Consider the following 22,211-nt stretch of genomic DNA (forward strand, 5'->3'; position numbering starts at 1 on the left):
CCCACGTGCATGGCATGGCGATTCTTTTCCACGCTTGACAGAATTTACCCCACGGTCAGCGAGGTGGGAGAGGCCTGATCCGAACCTTCCTTTGCCTCTAGTTGTCCCCTTCGATTGTGGTCTTGTTGCAAACTTCACCTCACGAGTTGCGCTGGAATACTGAGAGAATAGCCCGCAAGAGTATGCACCACTCGTACACCACGCACGGTTAGCTCAGGGGACACCGGTGACAAGCGAGTTCCGCTGTCGGAGTGCATGCGGTGGTGCCTGGTCTGGGCACGCTGAGTTGGACAGGCGCCCCAAGGCTTTTCAAGATGTACCGCCAGGCCGTTAAGATATAAGATATTCAGAGCAAGCGGGAGGGGTTCTCTTGACACCCACAGGGCATCACCACAGTCACCATGTTGGGCGAGAATTTACGGCGTTTCACGGCAACCTTAACCTGCATTACTCTGGTTCTCCCGGGTATCACAGCATGGGGACCAGCTGGTGAGTATGCTATTTGACTGTCAAGTTCTTCGTACCTACTAACATGCCTAATTCTTCACAGGCCATGAGATGGTTGCGACAATCGCGCAGATGCACCTCCATCCTTCCGTCATGCCCACCCTCTGTTCGATTCTTTACCCCGAAGGACCCTGGATCGATTGCCATCTCGCACGGGTTGCGACGTGGGCCGACAGCGTCCGTACGGACCCGGCCTATGCTTGGTCGAAGAATAGACACTTCGCGAACTCGGTCGACGACGATCCACCAAACAAATGTATTTTCCCGGGGAGACAGGGATGGAATGGGAAGGAGGGAGAGAACATCCTCGCAAGCATACGAAACGTGACGGACATTTTGACGAAGTATGCGGACCGCGAAGTCGAGTTCGGCGCCCGTGCGGGTAGGAGCTCGTCGCGAAGCGTGGCTCAGAAGAGAATGAGCGGGAAGCGGGACGCGCTGGCGGAGGAAGCACTGAAGTTTCTGATCCACTTTTTCGGAGACATGCACCAGCCTCTCCACCTCTCTGGTCGACAATACGGCGGGAACGGCGCCAAGGTCCTGTTCGACGGACGGCTGACGAGTATGCCCATTCTTTTTCTTCTTTGATCCCGCAGCTCCCAGTCTCATCTTCCGCGCAGATCTTCATTATGCATGGGACAACCTCTTCATCGCCAAACAACTTCGCACCACCTCACCAAATTACACGTTTCCGCTCCCATCGCGCTATTATCAAGTCGAAAACGCGCTAAAGGGGGCGATATACGATCCCTATATCCGGCGTATAGTATACGAAGGCCTCGTCAAGCAGGAGATGTGGGATGACGACGTGGAAGACTGGATCAGCTGCCCGAAGTACTCTCACACGGCGGGAGGCGGCACCGCTCAGAAAACGTCCTCAACGTTCTCTGCTTCTACCGCATCCGAGATTCGGCAGATATTCTTTGGTCAGACTCCGAATATAGCGACTCGTCCAACTCGGTCCACGGCAACGGAGAGCAAGATGGATGACGAGATCGTCTGTCCTCTCCACTGGGCCGGCAGCATCCACAGGCTGAACTGCGACTTCGTTTGGCCCGCGGCACTCGACAAGTCACCTCCAAGCCCATCGGCAACTGCGGATGCCCCTTCGCCCGCTATCGCGACCGTCGACGATCAGCTCGCGCTGTTCTCAGAGAGCGGTCTCTACATTGGCGGGAGCCACGTGCATGGCAACATTGCAGGGGGTTATAATCATATGGAGCTTGACACGCCCGAATACGCCGGTGTCATCGCGAGAAATCATACCGTCGAGGGTTTGCTCACGAGAGGTGGTATACGCCTCGCCAGCGTCCTGAACTGGTTGTTCGCTGACATTGGAGATGTGAAGAGGGAGGATCGAGTTGCTTTCGTATATTCCACGTACTTGTAATTGCTAAATCAGTGGTGTTCATCCGCGATTGGTTACGCGCCCGAATTCAGTGGTGGCGGCAAGTACACTGGATCATCTGTCTCGGCTTGCCATCGGTTGGACCGTTACCTGCTCGTTGCTACTATACACGAATGTTCTAATCCTCTATATCTCAATTGCTTGGAAACCTTCGATCCAACTGCTGAGCTAGGACCTTGATTCCGTGACCATTCGCCGGAGAGAGTATGCGCCGAATTGCAACCTCCACGAACTCGAGATTCAATGGCCAGACATGAGCGTCATGGCGGAAAGATCTCGATTGCGTCCGTACCCAGTGCTACGAGTGTAGTGTATCGGACTTACGAATAACATGATAGGATGATATGCGACTTCTTTCACCCAAATGTAGGCGGCGTGGAGAGCCACATATACATGCTTGCAGCGGAGCTCATACGACGTGGCCACAACGTATGCCCAACGCCCCGCCTTTCTACCCATTCGACGCGCTCAACGTTCCCTATCCTACAGGTCATTGTCATAACCCACAGCCATCCCCCAGACAGGGTCGGAATACGGTGGATGCTGCCTTGCCTGAAGGTGTACTACATCCCCTTCCCTACCATCGCCTCGTCTGCGACCCTACCCAACTTCTTCACCTTCCTGCCCTACCTCCGCACCATTGTTCTACGCGAACGCATTGAGCTCATTCATGCTCATGCGAGTCTCTCGAGTCTTGCTCACGAGGGCATCCTTCATGCCCACCTGATGGGCGTGCGCACGGTATTCACTGACCATAGCCTGTTCGGGTTCGCAGACGCTGCCAGCATTCTGACGAACAAGCTTCTGGAGGGCGCGTTGCGAAATGTGGACGCAACCATCTGCGTGTCGTACACCGGGTAGGTTATAGCATCATACTTTCCTCGCCTTGTACCCGCTGACGTTCTGTCAGACGCGAAAACACCGTCCTACGAGGGAATCTCATGCCGGAGTCGGTGTACGTCATACCGAATGCGTTTGTTGCGGAGCAGTTCAAACCAGCAGAAGAACCTGTTCCAACGGACCCTAGTCGGTAAACAATTCATAACGCGAGTGCAATTCATTAATACACGCCTTCGTGTCCTGCAGTGACCATCGTAGTGCTGTCCCGATTGGCGTATCGCAAAGGAATTGATCTCTTCGTAGCCACTGCTCCGCGTATCTGCGCTCTCTTCCCTCAAGTCCGCTTCGTTGTGGGTAAGCACCTCTTTCCCTTCGTTTTCTCCCTCGTCCTATTCCTCTCGCTGAAGACGCAATCTCTCCTTTTTGTGTATAGGTGGCGACGGCCCGAAACTCATCGACGTCCTACAAATGCGCGAGAAGCACCGCCTCCAAGACCGTATCGAGCTCCTGGGGCCGATACGGCACAGCGACGTGCGCTCCGTGCTCACGCGCGGCTCGATATTCCTGAGCACCTCGCTCACCGAGTCGTTCGGCATCGCGATCGTCGAGGCCGCGTGCGCGGGGCTATACGTGGTCGCGACGCGCGTGGGTGGCGTGCCCGAGATCTTGCCGGAGGACATGATCTCCTTCGCTGATCCGAACGAAGATGGTATGCCCTTGGAAACCTCGGTCGCGTCTCGTACTACTCCTGATCTCCTGCATAGACGTCGTTCGTGCGATCGCAGAGGCGGTCAAGATCGTTTCGGAGGGCAAGCACGACCCGCGCAAGGCACACGATCGCGTCAAGCGCTTCTACCACTGGGGCGACATCGCTGGACGAGTCGAGCACGTCTACGATACTGTTCTGGCCTCCACTTCGCGATCGTTCTGGGAGAGACTTCATCGGTATGTTGTACTACCGTTCCGGACATGACAGTATGTTTTAATGCGCTTCTCGGAAGGACGTGGACTCTCGGCCGCTTCGCTGGCCCCATCTTCACCGTCATCCTCATCGTGGACTGTGTCTTCTTCGCATTCCTAGAATGGTGGTTACCCCGACAGTCGTTGGACTACGTGGACAGACATTGGGATCGGAAACGTTTCTTTGAAGTACGAGATATGCTACGTGGTATACTGTGACCTAGAATGCGAACTAAATCGGTCCGGATGACAGATGGCAAGGGAAGCAGGTTCGCCCAGCGCATCTACTCCCAAGATGCCCGTCAAAGTGGCCAGTCAAGGCGAAGATGTCTGCGACCCAGGAGAACCAACCCGCGGCTGACTATATCACCGCGCAGACGGCAAGATCAGGATCGAGTTTTCGCACCGGCGCTCATCAAGGAAGGATGACAACCAGGGGCCAATTCATCATTAGGTGGTGGTGACGTCTACTGTCGAGATAGGATTGAAAGATATTGTGTGTATATACAGTCATTTTCAGGGCATAGATCATCGCATAGTAAACAGAAGGAGTGCATGAGAGGGTACGTAAGATCGTGAACATGTGAATACAATCGAGCAGCAACAGTATCAGGTCGAAGGCGGAGGACTCCAGATGAGGTACGCAGGCCTGGTAAGAGTGACATGACCAGGATAAACGTCCGTATGCCGGAGTCGGCAGGGAATACGTATCGGGGCGGCTCCTGAGCGATGGAGACTCGGGAATAGTATGTCTAGTTTGGGAAGCCCGGATTCTGGTGTCTCTTCGCTGAGTCGTTCTTTTCAATGTCCTGAGAGCGCGAAGTCATTACGAACCCGATAGCATGATATGTTGAGCGAATTACTACCTCGATGACTGCAATATCGGCTGTCCTCTTGATGGCGACGTCGACTTCGGACCCCGCTTGTATGGCTGCTATGTATGCCTTCATTCGCACCATGTTTATATGTAGCGTCTCTCCGGTATGGACCGTGCGATAGGCGGTGGGAACGTGCACATCGCATGCATCACAGTAGATAAATCTAGGGTCGCTTGTTGCACGCTGTGGTTCGACGTGGCGCATACGAAGAGCTTCCGCCTCGCGCAAATGTTGTGGCGAGTCGATATGACTCTGCCACCTATGGCCAGGCGTCATCTTCGAGCACACGGTGCATACCAGCAGTGTGTCGAATCGCCCGATCTTTCGCTTATGCGCTTTCGTGCGGCGATGTTTCTTGCCGTCGGAGGCCGGCACAGAGACCACACCGCAGTCCCGACAGAGTTCAAAGTCGTGTTCGTAAGGACACGGCTTCGTAGAGCAGAGGGTAGAGAGGACTTGCTGATGACAGAGGCCGAGGCTAGCGATGTCAGCCATGCCGGGCTGGGGCGAAGAAGATGTAGGAGAGGGAAGAAGGAGCCCTACACGAGCCCAAGGGCCCTTTTGACTATGAGAATAAATGCAGGTCGTGGGCACCAAGGCGCAGAAACGGTCGCCTTCCGTTCGAGATTGAATTCAGACCACATTCTTCCCTCTCCTCTTCCATGCCACTACACATGCGGGCCCGCTGTTCCTTCCTGAGTGCTGTCAACTACGGAAAGTAAACTCTAGTAGGAGTATGCGGCACTAAGCAAGATAATCGGATTTCGTCGACCTGAACTTTTTGAAATACAAATACATGTATTCGATCCAGAGTGACGCACCCAATGGAATCAGAAAGAATTTTCATCGTTCGCTTCCTCATCATCAGCGGTAACTTTGAGTCTATAACCAAGGATTATCTCCCCATCCCCGTCCCCGGCCTGCTTGTCCACGTTCAATCTTTGACTGAGCACCCAGTGCCAGAAGGCATATCAAAGGGCAAAGAAGGGCTTTTGATTCCGAACTAAATCGAGAGCCGTACGGTGCTTGTTGAACTTTGTATACCGTATATATATGGAAATATTACACGCTCGTTACCTATTATGTACAGATTCTCTCACATGTTCTATTCTTGTGTTCTTCCTTGCGATCTTCTATCTTTCCTGATTGATATTACCGCTTTAGGCACATTCTTTTGTTCCCTTTATGGAAATGCTTCCCTCGAGCTCCCTCACGGAGCTCTCCCTCCGCATCTCCTCAGTCTTTTCCCTTATACTTTGACTGAGGAGTGAGTCTGCCATGTCCCTTCATGTCCCTTATGTCCTAATGTACTTGCGATGCCTCTGTAGTCATATATTAGGTACTACATGCGTAACTCAGTCTTTTCCCTTATACTTTGACTGAGGATCATATATTAGGGAATTATCGCTCTTGCCTTCAGATCCAGAAGTTCATCAGTGCTGCCACGGGTGCTCTCCGAGCAGATCTCCGCTACAGATGAGCCGCTTGTACAGTGGACACTCGGCTTCCGCGATTACCTTGTACACTGAGGGTGAGCATCCATAGATGTACATGCTATACCATGGGTGCACGACGTTCTTGTGGCCTCGCGATGGGAGGTGCAGGCATGACCACCTTGGAAGGAGACCCCAGAATGGGCGGATGATTTCCGGACTGCTCCATCATGTCGCGCCACTTTTGAAGCACTGTGCTCGACTTTGAAGGATCTGAATGATAATCAGTGGGGGTCTGTGCCAATAGTGAAGGAGGATTGGTGTCTCCTAGCTCCATGATCAAGGTGATATACGGGCGGGGTGTCTGCCCTTCTGTGCTGGTAGTGTTCCTCAAGAAGAACTTGATCTTGTTCTCATTGATGGCATACGCAGACGGTGTGCCCACCTGTCCCCAAAGCTTGAATTGGACAAAGATACCCAACATGACCTCTGGGCAAAGGTGTCAAGATCAGATACAGGCAAAGGGGGAATAAGGTCAGAGGACCGAAGTCCGAAACATATATACGAAGAATAGTATAGTGAGAAGGAGAAACTCAAAGGGTAGAGTCGGAGCGGAGTCGGAGATGCGTCGGCGTTGGGTCGATAAGTCGGAAGCGGTGGTGAAATCGAGATCGGATGCAGATCAAGCCTAAGCTCGTGCGCTAGGCTGCTACGCGCTCTGAGTCCGCAGGAGAGAGAGAGCAAAGCTTAGTCAATATTCAAACTGACTATCTATGGTACAGTTCGACGGTTTATATACATAAAAGAGAACAATGGCGAAATCGGAGATGCGGAGATCGGAGGCGCCGTTCGGCGCACAAAGGAAACATATTGGAGACGAGAGATAACGCATGGGGCACAAAGGGAACATATCTAAGGAAGAGGCAGAAAGAACGGACCGAGAGATCCGTCGCAAGCGACGGGAAACTAAAGTCTACAAAGGGAAGCTATGATGTCAGACAAAGGGAACAGGAATCAGGAAAGTCGGAGTTGAATCCGTTCAAGATCTGGAACCACCGGGGCGTTGAGCTGCCGGTGGCCCGGTGCATGTGATAGGTGTATCCCGCCCTCAACCAAAACAGGAAAGGCGGGATTGGCGTCGGCGAAGAAGTCGGCGAAGAGTTGGAGAGCAGATTGGAGATGATCGGTGCGGATCGGTGACGATCGGCGGAGAGGATCGGCGTAGGTCGGTCTGGATTGACACGTGACAGAAGGGCAACTACCTTGTCCATTAGAATGGGCAGGAAGACATTGACGATCACTGCATTGTTCCAGCAGATGACGGCCATATGGCAAATGAAGCATGCCATCGCAGTATCTTCGGTCAATGCCAAGTCATCCGCCCACTTAGCAAAGTGTGTAACGTTCATCACCGCGTCCTTGAACAGCTCGCGCAAAGTCTTTGCCCCTTCACCGGATTGATTATCCGGCATGCTGTCCAAAAACCGTGTAGCATCGTCCATAGGAAAGAGTGCCAATAAAAAGGCCTCGACAGAAACCAGGGCACTAAAAAGCTGCACTTTCCCCCCTCCAGAGTCAGTCATTTCCAGCGCAGGATCCCATGCTCGAACAATCAACAGACGGCCGATAACCCCACCCATCTCGCCACGTGCGAGTAGGTCGTGATTGTCAGGGCACACCTCCCACAAGAAAAAGAAAATGTGTAAGCCATGAGCGAACGTTGTGTTCGAAGGTGTATCGCTCTGCCAGGAATATGATTAGGTGCCCATACACACTGTTCAGATCCTGCGCGTGGTTCCCTATTGCACAAGTGAGTGCGCATAGCGCGGCCTACAGCCCACGGCCGTGAGACACACCGCTGATAAGATGTTCACGAAGCCATGCCTTGTGGCTTGAGATCACGCTTTTGACAGAGACTTGGTGAGAAGATCAGAGCAGACGGTCGACAATTGCAAAACGTGTGTCGTGTACCATCCAATCCAGTGAAATCGTGTCCTCCACACACCGCGAGGTTTCCCTCGGCCGGGTCTGATGCTGTCTAGTGCATTCATTAGTATATCGGAAACTCCAACGTTAGCGCACAGCGTTGGAGTTACAAACTTCAGAATCATGAAGATGGGAGATCCCTGCTCTATACTAGTCAACGCTTCTGGGAGCCGGAGGCAACAATGAGAGCATCATGCTACGGCGCGACATCTCATGTTTCCCCAGTGATAGCGGAAGTATGAATGCAAGCCTGCTGGGAGGCGGTGTGATACAATAATGACTCGTCTGTATTGATATCACCGTTTTGGACCGTTCCGGGAAGATTGGAGCTCGAGGGACTCTCGAAAACCCGTTCGGGCCAGGCTTTCCATGTCTTCCTCGGTCGCGTAAAATCCTCAGGAGATTGTGATTCCATGATTAGTGTCCAAGCATGTGGTGGGAGCCAAACAAAGGGTATACAAAGAATACGTTGGTACATTTTGACATTGAGAGGTTGATATCCGAAGCGCAGGTCTCTCTGTGTATGTTCTTTTGGAAAGACTCGCCATGGTTGCTTAGTCTAGTGGTTATGATTTCTGTCTTACACACAGAAGGTCGCCAGTTCGATCCTGGCAGCAACCACTTTTGACTCAACGAAAGGTTCAAATGGCAAAGAAAACGGACTGTATTGCGATCTCTCTACGATATCGATCAGCTTCAGATTCCCCGGTTGCCGCCCAAAGCCTTTTTGTTATCGCCATCTGAATCTTCGCCGCAGCTGATCAGATACCGAAGATGCAGGTCAGCTAACCATGGAACAAAGTGTGATACGCCGGTGTATTACGGGCGCGGACGCAGTTACCGGAAGGAATTGAGAAGCAGGCAACTGACAGCGCGGCGTGCTGCCCGCCGCTCCATCGCTGTTCGTCGTCCACCGACGACGGCGACGGGCGTGACGACATCTTGCCACCCCACCGCCCTCCTCTTTTCCTCCTCCCCTCCTCCTCCTCCTCGAACCCCCGCGAGGCAAGAGTGGGCGGAGCGCGCGACGGGCGCGGTGCGTGCAGGTAAGCGCAGTCCCGTGCCGACGAAAACGCTATTGTGAAACTTTCGCGCACGGTCATTTGTGTCATCCTTTACGGAGGGCCTCGTCCCCTCTCGGGTCGGCGCTGTTGTCTGAGTGCTCTGCCTGCATTTGGGCCCGCGTTCTCGTGCGCAGCCCCCTCTGCCGTTCGATCTTATTGAGCGAACCGCGCTCTTCGGGAGTGGAGGTTGCTCTCTCTCTGCCCTCTTTCCTCGTCCCGCTCCACCTTTCCCTCCCCGTTCGTCATCCGTCCCCTAATATTGTCTTACCCGCGCCAGGGACGCTCTACTCTCGCCTGTGCTATCCGGCTCGCGCTCGAACAGTCCATTATCTGACCTGGCCACGCAGCCGACGATTCGACACACGGCCTCGACGTTCAGTATCAGGAGCGTAGTCGCCAACGATGTCGACCTTGCTACCAAAGACAGTGAATGTTCCGAGCGGCTCGCTTTTGACCAACCCGACCTGTACGTCGTTCGTCCCTGTCTTTTCCCGTACCCCTATTTGGCTGCCCCTCTTTCCCCCTTCATCTGGCATCGCACTCATCCTCGTCATTTGCAGTCACGAGCACCCCTCCCGGCGGACCCATCCTGAGCACCTCGAGCTCAACGCAGTCCACACAGACCTTCCTCCCCCCTGGCGAAAGCAACACCGACACCAGCACCAACCTGTTCACCTTCGGCACGCAAACCGTCACCAACTCTGGTGGGTCTACATCTTCACCTGCAACCGCAAGTGCAAGTGCAAGCGTCCTGCCATCAAGCACCGTCACTACGCCCTCCTCCACTCCGGCGGCCTCCTCTTCTTCTTCTGCCTCCGAGACCGAGCCTAGTGCATCGCTGACGGCGACTCTCACCGCCACCTCCCACTCGCGTTCTCATCCATCTACGCCTTCTTCCTCTCCTCTTCCGTCCTCATCACCCTCATCTCTGACATCCCTATCCTCCACAGACCCCACCTCCTTATCCATGTCCACCTCAAGCCTCTCCACCTCCACCTCCGATGCCTCCTCACCTACGAATGTGAACATTTCAGGTGCTTCCCACCATACCGTTCCCCCGGGCGCCATCGCGGGTGCCGTCGTTGGCGGCGTCGCAGCGCTTCTCATTGCTGCCGTCGGTATGTCCCGTCTCTTTCCTCAGCCCTCCAGTTCATCCTTCGTCTCTCTCTATTTTGAAGTCATCTATTCGGTCGCCTTAACGTATCTTCGCCCTTTCGTCTACCTTTTGCCCTTTTGCCCTTTTTTTCTATCGTCGTGTTTCATCAACCACTTGGTCGTTCTTTTACCGTCCTCGTCATGCCTACACAATCTCCTGACACATCGTCGCGACAGCCGCCTTCCTCCTTTTCCGATCCTGCGCGCGCAACCGCCCGGCCTCCAAACTCGGCGGCCAGCAACCGACGCTCTTCGTGACCTCGCCGCGCTCCTCACGCTCGCCCAAGTCGCCCAAGCACAAGGAGTGGGCCAACCTCGGCTCGGTCGACTCGACGCACCGCAGCTCCCCGGCCGACCTTCATCTCGCCGACGCGAACGCGAGTCGGGCGTCGTCTAGGGGAGGGCTGGTGAACGGGGTAGGGGCGACGGGGATGCATGCCAGTCACAGCTCGGTCGCGATGTCGGACGAGGATATGCGCACGGTCGAGGCCGGGAGCAGCGAGGGCACGGATAAGCTCGGGACGAGTTACGGTTCGAGTGTCGCCGGCGGGGGCATCCTGTCCGGCGTGCAGAGCCTCGAGTACGGCGTCGGATACGGTACGTCTCTTATTTTTTTTTTGCCCCCCCCCCCTTATGCCGCCATGGCTGCTCACACAACGACCTTTCGTCGCAGCCGTCGACGACGACAAGTACGAATCCTACGCCCCGCCCGCGCCGCCCACTCCTCGCGCCCAAGCCGCGCCCCACTCTCAAGCGATCGCGCAAGCGCAAGCCGCCGCGCGCGCGAACCGCCGGCGCTCGTCGGGCTCGAGCGTGACGATGGTCGTCGGCGACCACCGCTACTCCGGCATCGAGCCGACCGCCACCGCCACCGCGACGACCACTACCACCAACCCACCTCCGACCGCCGCGCGCTCGCAGCATCGGTTGTCCGGGTACGGCGCGCCGACGCCGACGAGCCCGACCTACCCGCCCGTGCCTCAACCCCACGCGTACCCTACCCGGCACCACGCCTCGCACTCCTCGACGGCCTCCCCGGTCTCGCCCGTTTCGGTCGCCCCTACCGCCGCTCCGCACCGCAAGCCCGCGCCCGTCTCACCTGCCGAAGGACAAGGACAAGGGCAAGGGCAAGGGCAGGTGCAGAGGAGCAACTCGGCGCGACGCACGGCGCGCAAGCCCGTGCCGAGGTACGACTCGGCCGACCTCCGGTCTGCTGCGCCGCCCGTGTCGCCTCCTCCCCCGGACGTGGGCATGCTGGGCGTGCAGCAGCAGCAGCAGGTCGAGAGAAGGCCGAGCGCGGACCGGTTGGCGGCGGAGGGCGGCGGGCCTGTGTACCATCTCATGCCGGATCTGCCGGTCGCGCAGAGGGACTGAACGCCCCTTTCGCCCCCCCCCCCACCCTTTGGTTCCTTCTATCTCAAACGGGATAATTATCGCCCTTTTTTCCGTCGATGTGGTTGAAGTGTGCGTTTCGTGCGCGAATCGTCGGTTTGTGTCGTTTTCATTGGGTCACGATGCTTTGCCACACACCCGCCAAGTTACAAAAAGTATCTCTGTCTCTCTCTTGCCTGCCTTCTTCTTGACTTTCAACGTTTCGGCGGATCCCTTCTTGCATCGTAGATTTGCCCCTCTTCATTTTACGCCTTTCCGCAAAGGCTTCACGTTCACGGACTTCGCCTCCCCCCTCTTCACGCTTCACGCTTCAAGTTTCACGCCTCATCATCACGTTTCAAACGCTTCCGGCCCGTCTTGTTCCCTTTCGGGCATACGCGCACTTTACTTACGCTTCCAGGTGTGTGCTGACGCTTGGGCTCGCACATCCGTCGCTGTCCTGTCCCCGGTTTCGACCGGTTTCTTTGCCCGTTCCCCGCTATGAAGTATGACTATCGATAACGCTGCTGTTGTAATCCTATATATTCACGGCGTTCGAGCCGATTCGCCTCTCGTGATACGTGTATCACGTATCAAGCCGCGCGCCAAGTTTAGATACTGAGGACTATATAACTCTTGTTGCAGCGCTGGAAGCAATGTCCATGCACGAAAAGATCGGCGTATAAGAGTTAACCGGGACGTGTGGTTGGGCCGGTCGCATAGCTCAGCCACTTCTGCACCCTTGTGCGGCAACCGGTTGTTCCGCTATTGGGACCGCGCCGGAAATATACCTACCTACCTACCTACCTACCTTCGGAAACATCCTCTGGGTTTCGACCCGGGGCCGGTCCTTCCCTTTTGCCATTCTCACCCTCGATTACAGCAGCCCAAGCGCCGGATCTACCCGATGGATGGCACGTGTAGTGGTAAGGTTGCAGAAGGCAGCGGTGCTGGCGAACGCATATGTGTACGTGCACTCGTCGAGGCTGTTCGACCTCGTTGAGCGGGTGCGGCTGTCATAGTCCCCTCGGAGCGTGAAAATTCATCCGAGTCGTGGTGCGCGTTACCGGCGGAGAACGGGTTTCCACTCTTCGTGGGCGTATCTAGGCTCCGGTGAGCGAGTGGTCTGAGGTCGACCGGATACGGAATCGGAAAGTTCGGGTCGCGCGCCGTTCGATGCCCGTCGAAGGCGCGCGCGGCGGCGTAACAAAAAAAAAACCGGCTGCAAACAAGGATTCGCGTGCATGTAATCATCTTGTATGTCATTGACGGGTGTGAAGACTCACTCAGAATGGCCAGATAGAACACGACGAGGCCTCCGAGGGCAGCGCCTGCAATCGCACCCGGGGGGGTTTGGCGGTGGTGGGAGGATGCACCTGCGAGCTGCGTTGGAGCCGTGGTGGAGGTGACAACGGAAGTTATGAATACGACGGACACCGAGCGTGAACTACTCTTTGTTGAGCTCTCAGTGCCCTCTCTAGAGCTTGTAATGTGCTGTCTTGAGCTCGAAGTGCTTTCAGTCGGACGCGTCGTGGTGCTCTTTCTCGAGCTTATCGTGCTTTTTCTCGGATTCGTGGTGCTCTGTTTCAAGCTTGACGTAGCCCCAATCGTACTTGACGTGGTATGGACATGGGCTCTTTCGTCAATACGTAACTTGCCCATAGCCGTAAAATGGGATGAGTCTGTATGGGTTGGTGATGTAGCATGATGGTAATAGAGCGATAGGTAGACGCGACGTACTAGTCATGTTCAACCGCACTGACGAAAGGAAACCTCACCGCTACCACAACCTTGGAATGAGATGGGGGCAAGGTAAGCGGCAAAGCGAAGCCCAGGGACACCTGAGGGCGATATATATACGCATCAGTAGCGAACAATGGGCAAGCTATGGGATGAGGCGAAAGTATAGAAGCTCCGGGAACAACATCAGAACTATAGACGAGAGATCAGCGCCCATATCTTGTGCACCGCAGACTCAAGTGCGTGTATGGGGTCGTGTGCCAAGAATACATTATTGCACTTCGGTCAGCACGTTCGATCTGTTGTGGTGATTCATAGAGGCGCAGTTTAGTGTAGAGAGAGACCTTTGTCTAATGCAAAGATCACGCCATACCCGTAGCAGTCATCATGTCGTTCTTCATCCCCTCGTCCGTTTCAATATGTAGCAAGTACAGGAAGATATGTTTTGTATGTATCACATCGTGCATAGAACTAGTCAGCATCGACGGGGTTCCAGGTCACTGCTCCCTTGGAGCCTTGGTCAAGAGCATCCAATTTCTCCAAATCATCCTTGTCGATGTTGAAATCAAAGACCTCGGCGTTGCTGACCACGCGTGAGGGCTGCGAAGATTTTGGCAGGACGACGAGGCTGTTCTCGAGGATCAGGATACGAATGCGGTGTGTCGATTCGATTCGATTCGATTACTTACTTGTGCTGAAGCGACCACCGGATAAGGATTTGCGCCGGGTCCTTTTTGTACTGAATATACGACGTCAGCGCGCGAAGTGATACCATCGTGACTCTCGGCATACCTTCTTGGATAGCTCGCCGAGGATCGGGTTGTCCATGCGCTTAGCACGGACCAGGGGTGAATACGCCTGAACGACTATTCCATGTTTTTCGCAGTACTCCACGATCGGTTTTTGTTGGCAAAACGGGTGGAGCTGTTCGTATCACGCATGAATCGCAGCGTGTTTGATGTCTTCAATGATACCTACCTCAACCTGGTTCACAGACGGTGCCTCAAGACCAGCGGCTTTGATCTCGTCTAGATGCTTGGGACCGCTATGGGCGCGTTCTGGTCAGCCCGTGAACGGGAACCACCAGCGATGGGCCTGCTCACTAGTTGGAGACGCCGACTGTCCGTATCTTGCCTTCTTTCTTCAGGTCGAGAAGCGCGCGATATGTCTCCAGCCGACGTTCCTTCCCGGACAATGGGCTATGGATCAAGTACAGGTCAATGTAGTCTGCGCAGATTCAGGGTCAGCTGTATGCGGCGTGCGGCAAATGTCATGAGTGGATTATACCGAATCTGAAGTTGGACAGGGAGCTCTGTACAGCCCTCTTCGTGCTCTCGTAACCATGCTCAGGGTCGTACACCTTAGTGGCTAGGGAGGACCTTTGTCAGAACGTGGACTACGTGATGGGACGGAACGACGTACTGACGAAGATCTCTTCCCTCGGAACGCCGCTTTGACGGACCGCCTGACCTACCTGCGCTTCGTTTCGGTACATCCGCGCTGAGTCTATGTGCCTATGATGCTCGCGAATCAGTACCAGAATTCCTGATTGGACAATCGCCACTGGCCTGTACCCATGCTTGAGGGCTGCTAAGCAAGCTGGTACGCAATCGTCGTTCTGGTATACACCAAGGCCCAGTGTAGGCATCTCATACCCTGCGTCGCGGTCAGTAGAAACCAGAAATAAACGAAAAGCGGGGAAGCGGGACTTGGTACGCACCGCTCGAGAGCTTCACAGTCGTCGTCAACGAGAAGGAGGCCATGATTTATTCAGAGTGAAGAATGCCGGCGTCAGTGCTTTGGTGTGGATGGGTGGCGACACGAAGATGTGTCATGGTGTTGTGCTGCTGCGGGGAGATAGCGCAAGATCTATTCTTGTTGTTTATCATGCGGTCGCCGGGGAGTGTTGAACTTGAAGTTAGGCTCATGCACGATCCGGAGACATCACGTGATGGTTTTCACGGCCCAAAGAAGGCGATTTTGCTCACGTACAGTGATCCACCGTTCCCTACCAGTCTCTCTGCACACTATATCCCCGCGCACACATATTCCTGCCTCGCATATCCCTTCCTCAGATACAACTCGCGTACGTACTTGGATCCAGCATTGCGTACTGTACTAGGATTGTGCAGAGAGACTGGCTCACGAGTCTACGTGGATGACATCACTGGATACAATCCGATGAGCTATTCTTCAATCTATACAAACTTGCAGTGTTGTAAATGCCGACGAAAACCTGTGTGTAGCTGTCGATATAAGTGAAGCACGACGAGTTCGCCGATAGCAACGCCTGCGATAGCGCGCTCGGAGACATCTTGTGGCGCGACATGGTGTTGGTTATATGCGCTCGAGGCCGCGGTGGTGCCAGAGGTAGAAGTCCCACGCGATTCGGAAACAGAGTGAAAAGAGCCTAGTTGACCGGCCAGGGACCCCGTCCTGGCCGACATAAGAGGATTGGATGGATTTACCAGCAAAGGAGCTCGTAGTTGTTAAAGTCGCCCTCCTTGATGCCACAGTTCCAGAGAATTCATGAAGGGGAGGTCGGGTGTGGGATGAGTGTGCGAAGTGACGGCAAGGTATGGTTGTTGGTCAACACGACGGAAAGTGGTGCGTGGAACGTTCTTAGATAATCACCCCCTTGTGTTTCCTCTTCATGATCACATCCCTCCTGGGACGATGCTGGAGTTGCATAGAATTGTATCAGCTGAGCATCTATGACAAACAATACGATGTACGGTCGTCATTCTAGTGAGAGGCTTGCGAGGCTCATGGCCATGTGCCGTTGATCGCAACAGGTTATTTGGCAGTTGCCTCCCTCAGGCACAGATCATCGGGTGCAAGTTCGGTGATATAAAGACGGAGGTAAACGCGCAATGACGACAAGCTCTTTTAAGTTGCCTCCGAGTGCAAAATGGCGCCACGGCCTCTTGTACTACTCGCTCGCTTCGTCAGCAGCATTGCCCTCGTACAGGCGCAATGCCAGCCTTTCAACTCGCTTTCCTTTCGCTCGCCCGTGACCGCCGCCTCTGGCCTAACTGCGACGCCTATATTCGGAAATCTTACCACCCCGCGTGGCGTCGCGTTTGATGCGGACGGAAACCTACTCGTTGTCGAGCGTGGTTTGGGCGTGACGGCGTTCACGGACCGAGACAGCACCTGTGACGGCTGGCTCAGGACGGTCGTCATCGCGAACACGTCCTTTACGCAGGGAATTGCGGTGGACGGCCCCAAGCTGTATGTTAGCACGTCCGGAGCCGTGTTGCGCTACGTGTACGACACCAGCACACGGACCGTCAACGGATTTCCGGAGGTGGTTGTGGATGGAATTCCACCGGATGGTGGTGAGTACATAATGATATCCCGTGCAGCACCTCCTCACGGCCCTGCGACATGCAGAACTCACAACCCGGCCCATCCTCCTCCACCCCGCGAAGAACCCGAACACTCTCATTGTATCATCCGCGCTCTCCGAAAACATCGACTCGACCGCGCGCGACCCATCCTCCGGACGCTCGCAGCTACGCCTCTTCCCCTTGCCTTCCTCCTCCTCCGTCGTCCCCATAGACTTCTTCAACGGCACGCTACTCGCCTTTGGTATCCGCAACCCCGCAGGGTTCGCCTTCCTGCCCGACATCACCTCGTCCAAGAAGCTGTGGGTCGTCGACAATGGCGCGTCGATCGACAACGTGACGGGCCTCACCGCCGCCTTCGTCAACGACAATCCAGCCGACGAACTCAACTTCGTCGATCTTACCGGAAGCGACAGTAGCAGCAGCGCCCCCTTTTACGGCTTCCCCGACTGTACGACTTTATGGAACCCGGACGCCGACCCTGCGGGCGACCCGCAGTTCACGTCGTTCCATACCGGAGAGCAGTTCAGCTTGGATCTCGAGCCGGAGAGAGATGACGCGTGGTGCCAGGACCCAGCGAACAACGTGCCGCCCCGCATCAGCTTCCAGGCGCATTCCGTGCCCCTGGACCTCAAGTTCTTCCGTCCGACGTCGGACGCGTCTACCGCGTCGCTCCCGAAAAGCTGGAAGGGCGACGCGTTCGTGTCCTTCCACGGAAGCTTCGATCGTACGCCGCCTACGGGGTACGCCGTCGTCAGGTGAGTGCGGCCACTTCGTCGCCCTGATCGATGATGGAGAACGATGGACTGACGTCGCTGCATTCACTCGCCGCAGGGTCCCGTTCGCCGGCGCTTCGCCCGTGGCATCTCCGACGTCAACCGAGGGCTACGAAATCCTGGTGCAAGCTGCCAACCTCACTTCATGTCCCGGGACGTGCATCAAACCGGTTGGGCTCGCGTTCGCGAGCGACGGGAGGCTGTTCGTGAGCAGCGATTCGAGTGGGGAGGTGTGTACTCTATACGTTTGTGGCCCTGCCGGCCGGCGTTGCTTATCGCGCTGACATACTTGGACAGCTGTTCACTCTCTCAAGCAACGCATAGCACTGTGATATTTTACGCAGCTGTGTACGTATAGGCTATTATGAAGTCGACAGCAACGGCGAAACCATCCCGAGTCCATTCTTCGAGGGTGTGCGAGCGAGCGCTCGACTCAAATCACATACCCGTCTTATTTCATATGACGCACATAGACCCGCAGTCAGAAAATGAAGGAGGCACAAGCGCCTGTATACTCACTGTCGTCATTGACCGCGATCTCCGAGGGCCTGTTTTAACGTAGTCTTGGGGGGACGCGTTGAGAACTGGTGTTGCCTCGATAGTCCCGTTTCAGTTCCTGTCAGACGTTTGAGACGAACCTCGGCACCCTCGTGGTTTTGATCTCAAAGCGGTGTCAGCGCGACGCAGGCCCGAGTCGCCGAGTTGCTCGTTGCGAGGCCCATGCTTCACCCTTGAATTTGACGATGCGGTGCGACCACATATTCAACCGTTATCGCCGCTTTCCCGGTAAAACTGTTTGATCCGAATTCCGTTCTTCGATCTCAACCGAAGTCGATGCGAGCGTCATGCGCGGTTCCGGGGCTCGTGCTTCGATGCAGCAGCGCTAACGTGCCATATAGCGATGTGGCATACCCCTGCTGCGGCGACGTCGCTTTGATGTAGGATGAATACTGTGCCCCGATCCGGCTTGACTCACAGCCATCGCATGGAAGAATACCATGTGCTCGTATGTGCAAATTGGCGCTCGGGAGCGCTCTCCATTATGCATTCATGATCACCGCCAGTGGCGCTATCGCGCAGGCGTTACATGAGGATGTTACACTATAGTAGTATACGGTCTGATGGCGAAAACCTCCGGGGGGCGCCGTGACAGGTATGGTAAGGTGATGATTAATACAACAAGCGGCTGTAGAATGGCGAAGGTTGGGGGTTATGTCAGGAGCGGGTGGACAGTGTATGCGGGGGTATCATTCCATGGTGTGAAAAGCGATGGTCCAAAACGAGCGTTGTCCGTGCAGTCTCTATGGGCAGCGATTACTGCGCGATCGCCACGTCCCGCACGTCCTTCCACTCGTCCAGATGCCGTATCACCGCCTCGGCCTTGGCTCGCACGTCCTGTGCCGCGTCCTCGCCCAGGATCAGCTGTCCGGGCCACGGCCGGTTGCGGGCGGCACCCTCGCCCCGCACGACGTCCGCGATCGCGTGTGCGGCGCGGAAAGGGTCGCCCGGCTCCTTGCCCGTGATCGAGTCCACCCACGCAAGCGCCGCCTGTCGTGTGCGGTCGTACGCCTCCGGTGAGGGCCGGCGCCGCTCGAGCACCTGCTTGTTGTTGAAGTTGGCCGTGCGCAGTCCTCCGGGCTCGACGAGCAGCATGCGCACGCCGAAAGGCGCGACTTCGACCGCCATCGTCTCGGTCAGTGCTGCGATCTATATTTAGCCCACTGTCACGCGGCGGAACGAAGGCGGGAGCGACGTTACCTCGAAGAGCGGCTTTCGAAGAAGTGTAGGCAGCTATCATGGGCACGGATGTCCGCCATGCGGAGCGTGAGCCCACGTTCACGATGGTTCCGTCTCGTCGCGCCCGCATGTGCGGGAGGAAGGCGTTGGTAACGTTGATAACACCGAAGACGTTCGTCTGGTACTGTTTCATGAAGCCTTCCGCTCTGCAACAGAGAAGTTTCAGGGTCAGTTTCACGACGTGCGGAGATGAAAGGGAGGAGGAGCAACGGACCCAATCTCCTCGGCGATGCCGAAGGCACCGAAGCCGGCGTTGTTCACGACAACGTCGACGCGGCCGAATATCCGGATGGCCTCTTCGGCCTTCTTGTCGAGCACGGCGGGGCTGTCCGTCACGTCGAGCTGCATGATGTGGCAGCAGGGTGATTGTAGGTCGCGTATGGACGCGAGCGTTCGCGACGTCGCGATGACTTTGTCGCCGCGGGAGAGCGCGGAGTAGACGATCGCGCGACCGAGGCCAGACGAGGTGCCGGTGACGAACCACACCTTCTGGTCGCGCGGTGACAGGAGTGCGACCATGGTGTATAGATCTGACTGGGGGTGCGCTGGAAGCTCGGGGAGGAGGAAAGAAGATACGATTGTATGTCTGCTTCCGTCTCATCGCGCCGAGCCTATATACCTAGCCTAGGCGTTCCGACGTGTGGTGGCAGTGGTCATTTTGCGATGGGGATCTAGGGGCAGATGCGGCTGTGGCTGGCAGGACACTGCCTCCGCCCAAAGAGTCACAAAAGAGCGTGGGTGTTGTCGGGGCGCATCCGTTTCCGCGCTTATGGATGGCGTTTACAGTTCGTAACTCCCGACGAGACCGGGAGCGCGTAGGGTTGAGGTCAGCCCATGCCGTTGTCCTTGTACGCAATACCCAACGGGTGTATCTGCCACAAACGTCTAAAGGGGTCGATTCCATCGGGATTTTTGCCCCAGATCGAGCGAGCATGTTGGATGAGCGGTGCGCAATCCACCACGGCTATCATCGCAGCAGACAGAGGGATGCAGAGTCGGTGCCTCGGGTGCCAGCAACGCGCAGCCGCACGTGAGTCGAACACGAGCACGTCATTACTTTTTTGGGCCTCCTCGATGGCTGTAGTGAGTCGAGGATGTGTCAAGCTTGGCTGACTACTGGCTTGATCACGATGCGGTGCGTGCGAGGAGGCCAAGGTGAAGCAACGGACGAACGGGAGCTTCATCTTTTGGCTTGTACTCGAAGGCCGCGAAGCCCTACGGAGATATCCGATACGCGGCCTTCTAGATTTTGAACGTTTCATCATTACAAGGTACGAGTACTGCACCATCGGCGCCTCTCTCGCATTTTCGGTCCGAATGCGAACTGCTAGACATAGCTTAGAACATAGCGTGCGAATGATATAGCGCTCAAGCAGTAATATTAGGTGGTGCGGCGAAGCACTTGAGATACAGGACAGATAGACGTGTGAGCGGTCATCATAGCTTCACGAAGCGTAGCATCAGCAAGTCGCAGTTGACTCAGCTCAACCCACCCATCTCCTGCTGAATCATACCAGAATACCGACGAAACACACCCACATAGACATCCCTAAATGAAGATGCCGACAGATGATCACGGCCAACCAAGCTGTCCCAGATCTCCATTCAAACGTACGACTCCGGGCAGATGATCAAGTCGAGAAACATCGAACATCTCACTACGCGTCTATTATCAACAGCAAGAACAAGAATATATACCACGGACGCGGACCACATCAGCAGGCCGGGAAAACCAACATCGGCTTCACGCCTTCGCCGCTTTGAGCTGCGCCCGAGTCGGCAACAACCCCGGCACAGTGAACAAGCACAACGCCAGGTATTCCGTCAGGGCTGCGAGGGGATACCAGATCGCCTCCCTGTTCTGGGTTTTGAAATCGTGAGAGGTGCCGGCGAAGAACGCTTCGCGCGCCAGGAACAGCGTGGCGATGACGGCGAGGATATGTATATCGTATCGCGCGCCCAGGCGCGTCGCGTCGAGATCCTGCCCTAGATCCGGCTGCTGCGACGTAGGCACGCGCAGCCCGGAGCCTGTGTATGTCATAGCAAAACCATAGGCGAATATTCCGTGTGAGAGCGCGAACTTGGAGAGGGATTTTTGGTGACTCACGTTGGGAGTTCATGGCGCCGATGGCAAGCAGGACGGCGTGGATAGCGAGCAGGATGGTGACCACGAGGAAGATGTAGACGCTCGCTTCCCGAAGCGTCTGGCCTCGGGACCGTGTGTTGGCGTCTGTGCTCGTAGACTCGATCGCGCCGGTGATACCAAGGCCGAGGGCAGCTAGCAGGATGATATGGACCACACGGCGTTGGCGGATGATGAAGGTGAGGATGCTGAACGGTCCCTCCGGCTGTGCGGAGACGCCGCCGCGGATGTTCTCCCTGTTGTCCGAGTATGAACAATCCTGTCCCATCTCGGTTTCGACGGAGGACGCGACGTACCGATCGATCACGAGAGAGTACGCGCTGTTCAGCACCCAGTAAAAGCCCGCGTTGTACAATACGCTGTAGGCGATGAACAGAGACTCGTTTTCGCCGGCAGACGTAGAGCCCGCCAGAACAGCCCTAAGGATGAACGCCACTATCCGAACTGAATACCGGACAAGAGGCACGTTCAGTTTTGAGTTTCAGTTTACGTCCGGCGCCGAGGATTCTCCGGGCGTGCGACGAACCTTGGCAGAAAAGCGTCAGGACGATCCGCGTCCATGTCCAGCCCCGGAGCACTTTGACGAAAAAGACGAGAAGCAAGGGCGCATACAGGACCGCGAAGACGACGGCGGCCGCGATGCTGTGGATCTCCAGGATTTTCGCGAAATTGGTCGGCGCCATGTCTGTCGTCTGCGGTCGGGACGGCGTCGAGTTCGAAGACGTTGAGCGAAGATTTTTGCTAGTTTTATGGGTCGTGTGTGACCTTCATCTTGAACGGAAGCCGCAGCAGCTGGCACGTAA

At 55.7% G+C, this 22,211-nt stretch overlaps 7 protein-coding genes and 1 non-coding gene across 8 annotated transcripts; 5 read left to right on the top strand and 3 right to left on the bottom strand.

Moving 5' to 3' along the window:
- Positions 1-561: 561 nt before the first annotated feature.
- PUNSTDRAFT_120507 (phospholipase C/P1 nuclease) lies at positions 562-1,926 on the top strand. Its single transcript, XM_007383697.1, has 2 exons — positions 562-1,069; positions 1,128-1,926. Exons 1-2 carry the CDS (start codon positions 580-582, stop codon positions 1,895-1,897), a joined length of 1,260 nt encoding a protein of 419 aa, XP_007383759.1. The 5' UTR covers positions 562-579; the 3' UTR covers positions 1,898-1,926.
- A 140-nt stretch (positions 1,927-2,066) lies between these two features.
- On the top strand, positions 2,067-5,086 carry PUNSTDRAFT_102614 (transferase). The gene is made up of 10 exons (XM_007383698.1): positions 2,067-2,199; positions 2,254-2,344; positions 2,405-2,772; positions 2,826-2,941; positions 3,002-3,109; positions 3,189-3,464; positions 3,520-3,700; positions 3,757-3,904; positions 3,969-4,524; positions 4,582-5,086. Exons 1-9 carry the CDS (start codon positions 2,159-2,161, stop codon positions 4,074-4,076), a joined length of 1,437 nt encoding a protein of 478 aa, XP_007383760.1. The 5' UTR covers positions 2,067-2,158; the 3' UTR covers positions 4,077-4,524; positions 4,582-5,086.
- A 3,474-nt stretch (positions 5,087-8,560) lies between these two features.
- On the top strand, positions 8,561-8,633 carry PUNSTDRAFT_t60. The gene has a single exon. It is a non-coding gene; the product is annotated as a tRNA-Val (tRNA).
- A 627-nt stretch (positions 8,634-9,260) lies between these two features.
- On the top strand, positions 9,261-12,086 carry PUNSTDRAFT_143684 (uncharacterized protein). Its single transcript, XM_007383699.1, has 4 exons — positions 9,261-9,542; positions 9,637-10,194; positions 10,409-10,828; positions 10,905-12,086. Exons 1-4 carry the CDS (start codon positions 9,479-9,481, stop codon positions 11,603-11,605), a joined length of 1,743 nt encoding a protein of 580 aa, XP_007383761.1. The 5' UTR covers positions 9,261-9,478; the 3' UTR covers positions 11,606-12,086.
- A 1,659-nt stretch (positions 12,087-13,745) lies between these two features.
- PUNSTDRAFT_102618 (Aldo/keto reductase) lies at positions 13,746-15,155 on the bottom strand. Its single transcript, XM_007383700.1, has 9 exons — positions 15,063-15,155; positions 14,911-14,998; positions 14,765-14,856; positions 14,630-14,710; positions 14,446-14,569; positions 14,321-14,387; positions 14,135-14,266; positions 14,032-14,081; positions 13,746-13,970 (listed from the first exon to the last, which is right to left on the bottom strand). The coding sequence occupies exons 1-9, from the start codon at positions 15,103-15,105 to the stop codon at positions 13,814-13,816; spliced, it is 834 nt and encodes a 277-aa protein (XP_007383762.1). The 5' UTR covers positions 15,106-15,155; the 3' UTR covers positions 13,746-13,813.
- Positions 15,156-16,301: 1,146 nt separating this feature from the next.
- PUNSTDRAFT_87180 (soluble quino protein glucose dehydrogenase) lies at positions 16,302-17,868 on the top strand (the record flags this gene model as incomplete). The annotated part of the gene is made up of 4 exons (XM_007383701.1): positions 16,302-16,683; positions 16,739-17,450; positions 17,527-17,698; positions 17,766-17,868. Coding segments are annotated over 4 exons (1,293 nt in total), but the record flags the coding sequence as incomplete, so codon positions are not given.
- A 738-nt stretch (positions 17,869-18,606) lies between these two features.
- Positions 18,607-19,818, bottom strand: PUNSTDRAFT_102623 (short-chain oxidoreductase). Its single transcript, XM_007383702.1, has 3 exons — positions 19,480-19,818; positions 19,227-19,411; positions 18,607-19,168 (listed from the first exon to the last, which is right to left on the bottom strand). The coding sequence occupies exons 1-3, from the start codon at positions 19,782-19,784 to the stop codon at positions 18,783-18,785; spliced, it is 876 nt and encodes a 291-aa protein (XP_007383764.1). The 5' UTR covers positions 19,785-19,818; the 3' UTR covers positions 18,607-18,782.
- A 1,115-nt stretch (positions 19,819-20,933) lies between these two features.
- On the bottom strand, positions 20,934-22,180 carry PUNSTDRAFT_87184 (uncharacterized protein). The gene is made up of 4 exons (XM_007383703.1): positions 21,935-22,180; positions 21,705-21,852; positions 21,373-21,644; positions 20,934-21,293 (listed from the first exon to the last, which is right to left on the bottom strand). Exons 1-4 carry the CDS (start codon positions 22,089-22,091, stop codon positions 21,010-21,012), a joined length of 861 nt encoding a protein of 286 aa, XP_007383765.1. The 5' UTR covers positions 22,092-22,180; the 3' UTR covers positions 20,934-21,009.
- Between the last annotated feature and the right edge of the window lie 31 nt (positions 22,181-22,211).

The sequence above is a fragment of the Punctularia strigosozonata genome (genome assembly GCF_000264995.1).
Source record: "Punctularia strigosozonata HHB-11173 SS5 unplaced genomic scaffold PUNSTscaffold_6, whole genome shotgun sequence".
NCBI classification, from domain to species: Eukaryota; Fungi; Basidiomycota; class Agaricomycetes; order Corticiales; family Punctulariaceae; genus Punctularia; species Punctularia strigosozonata.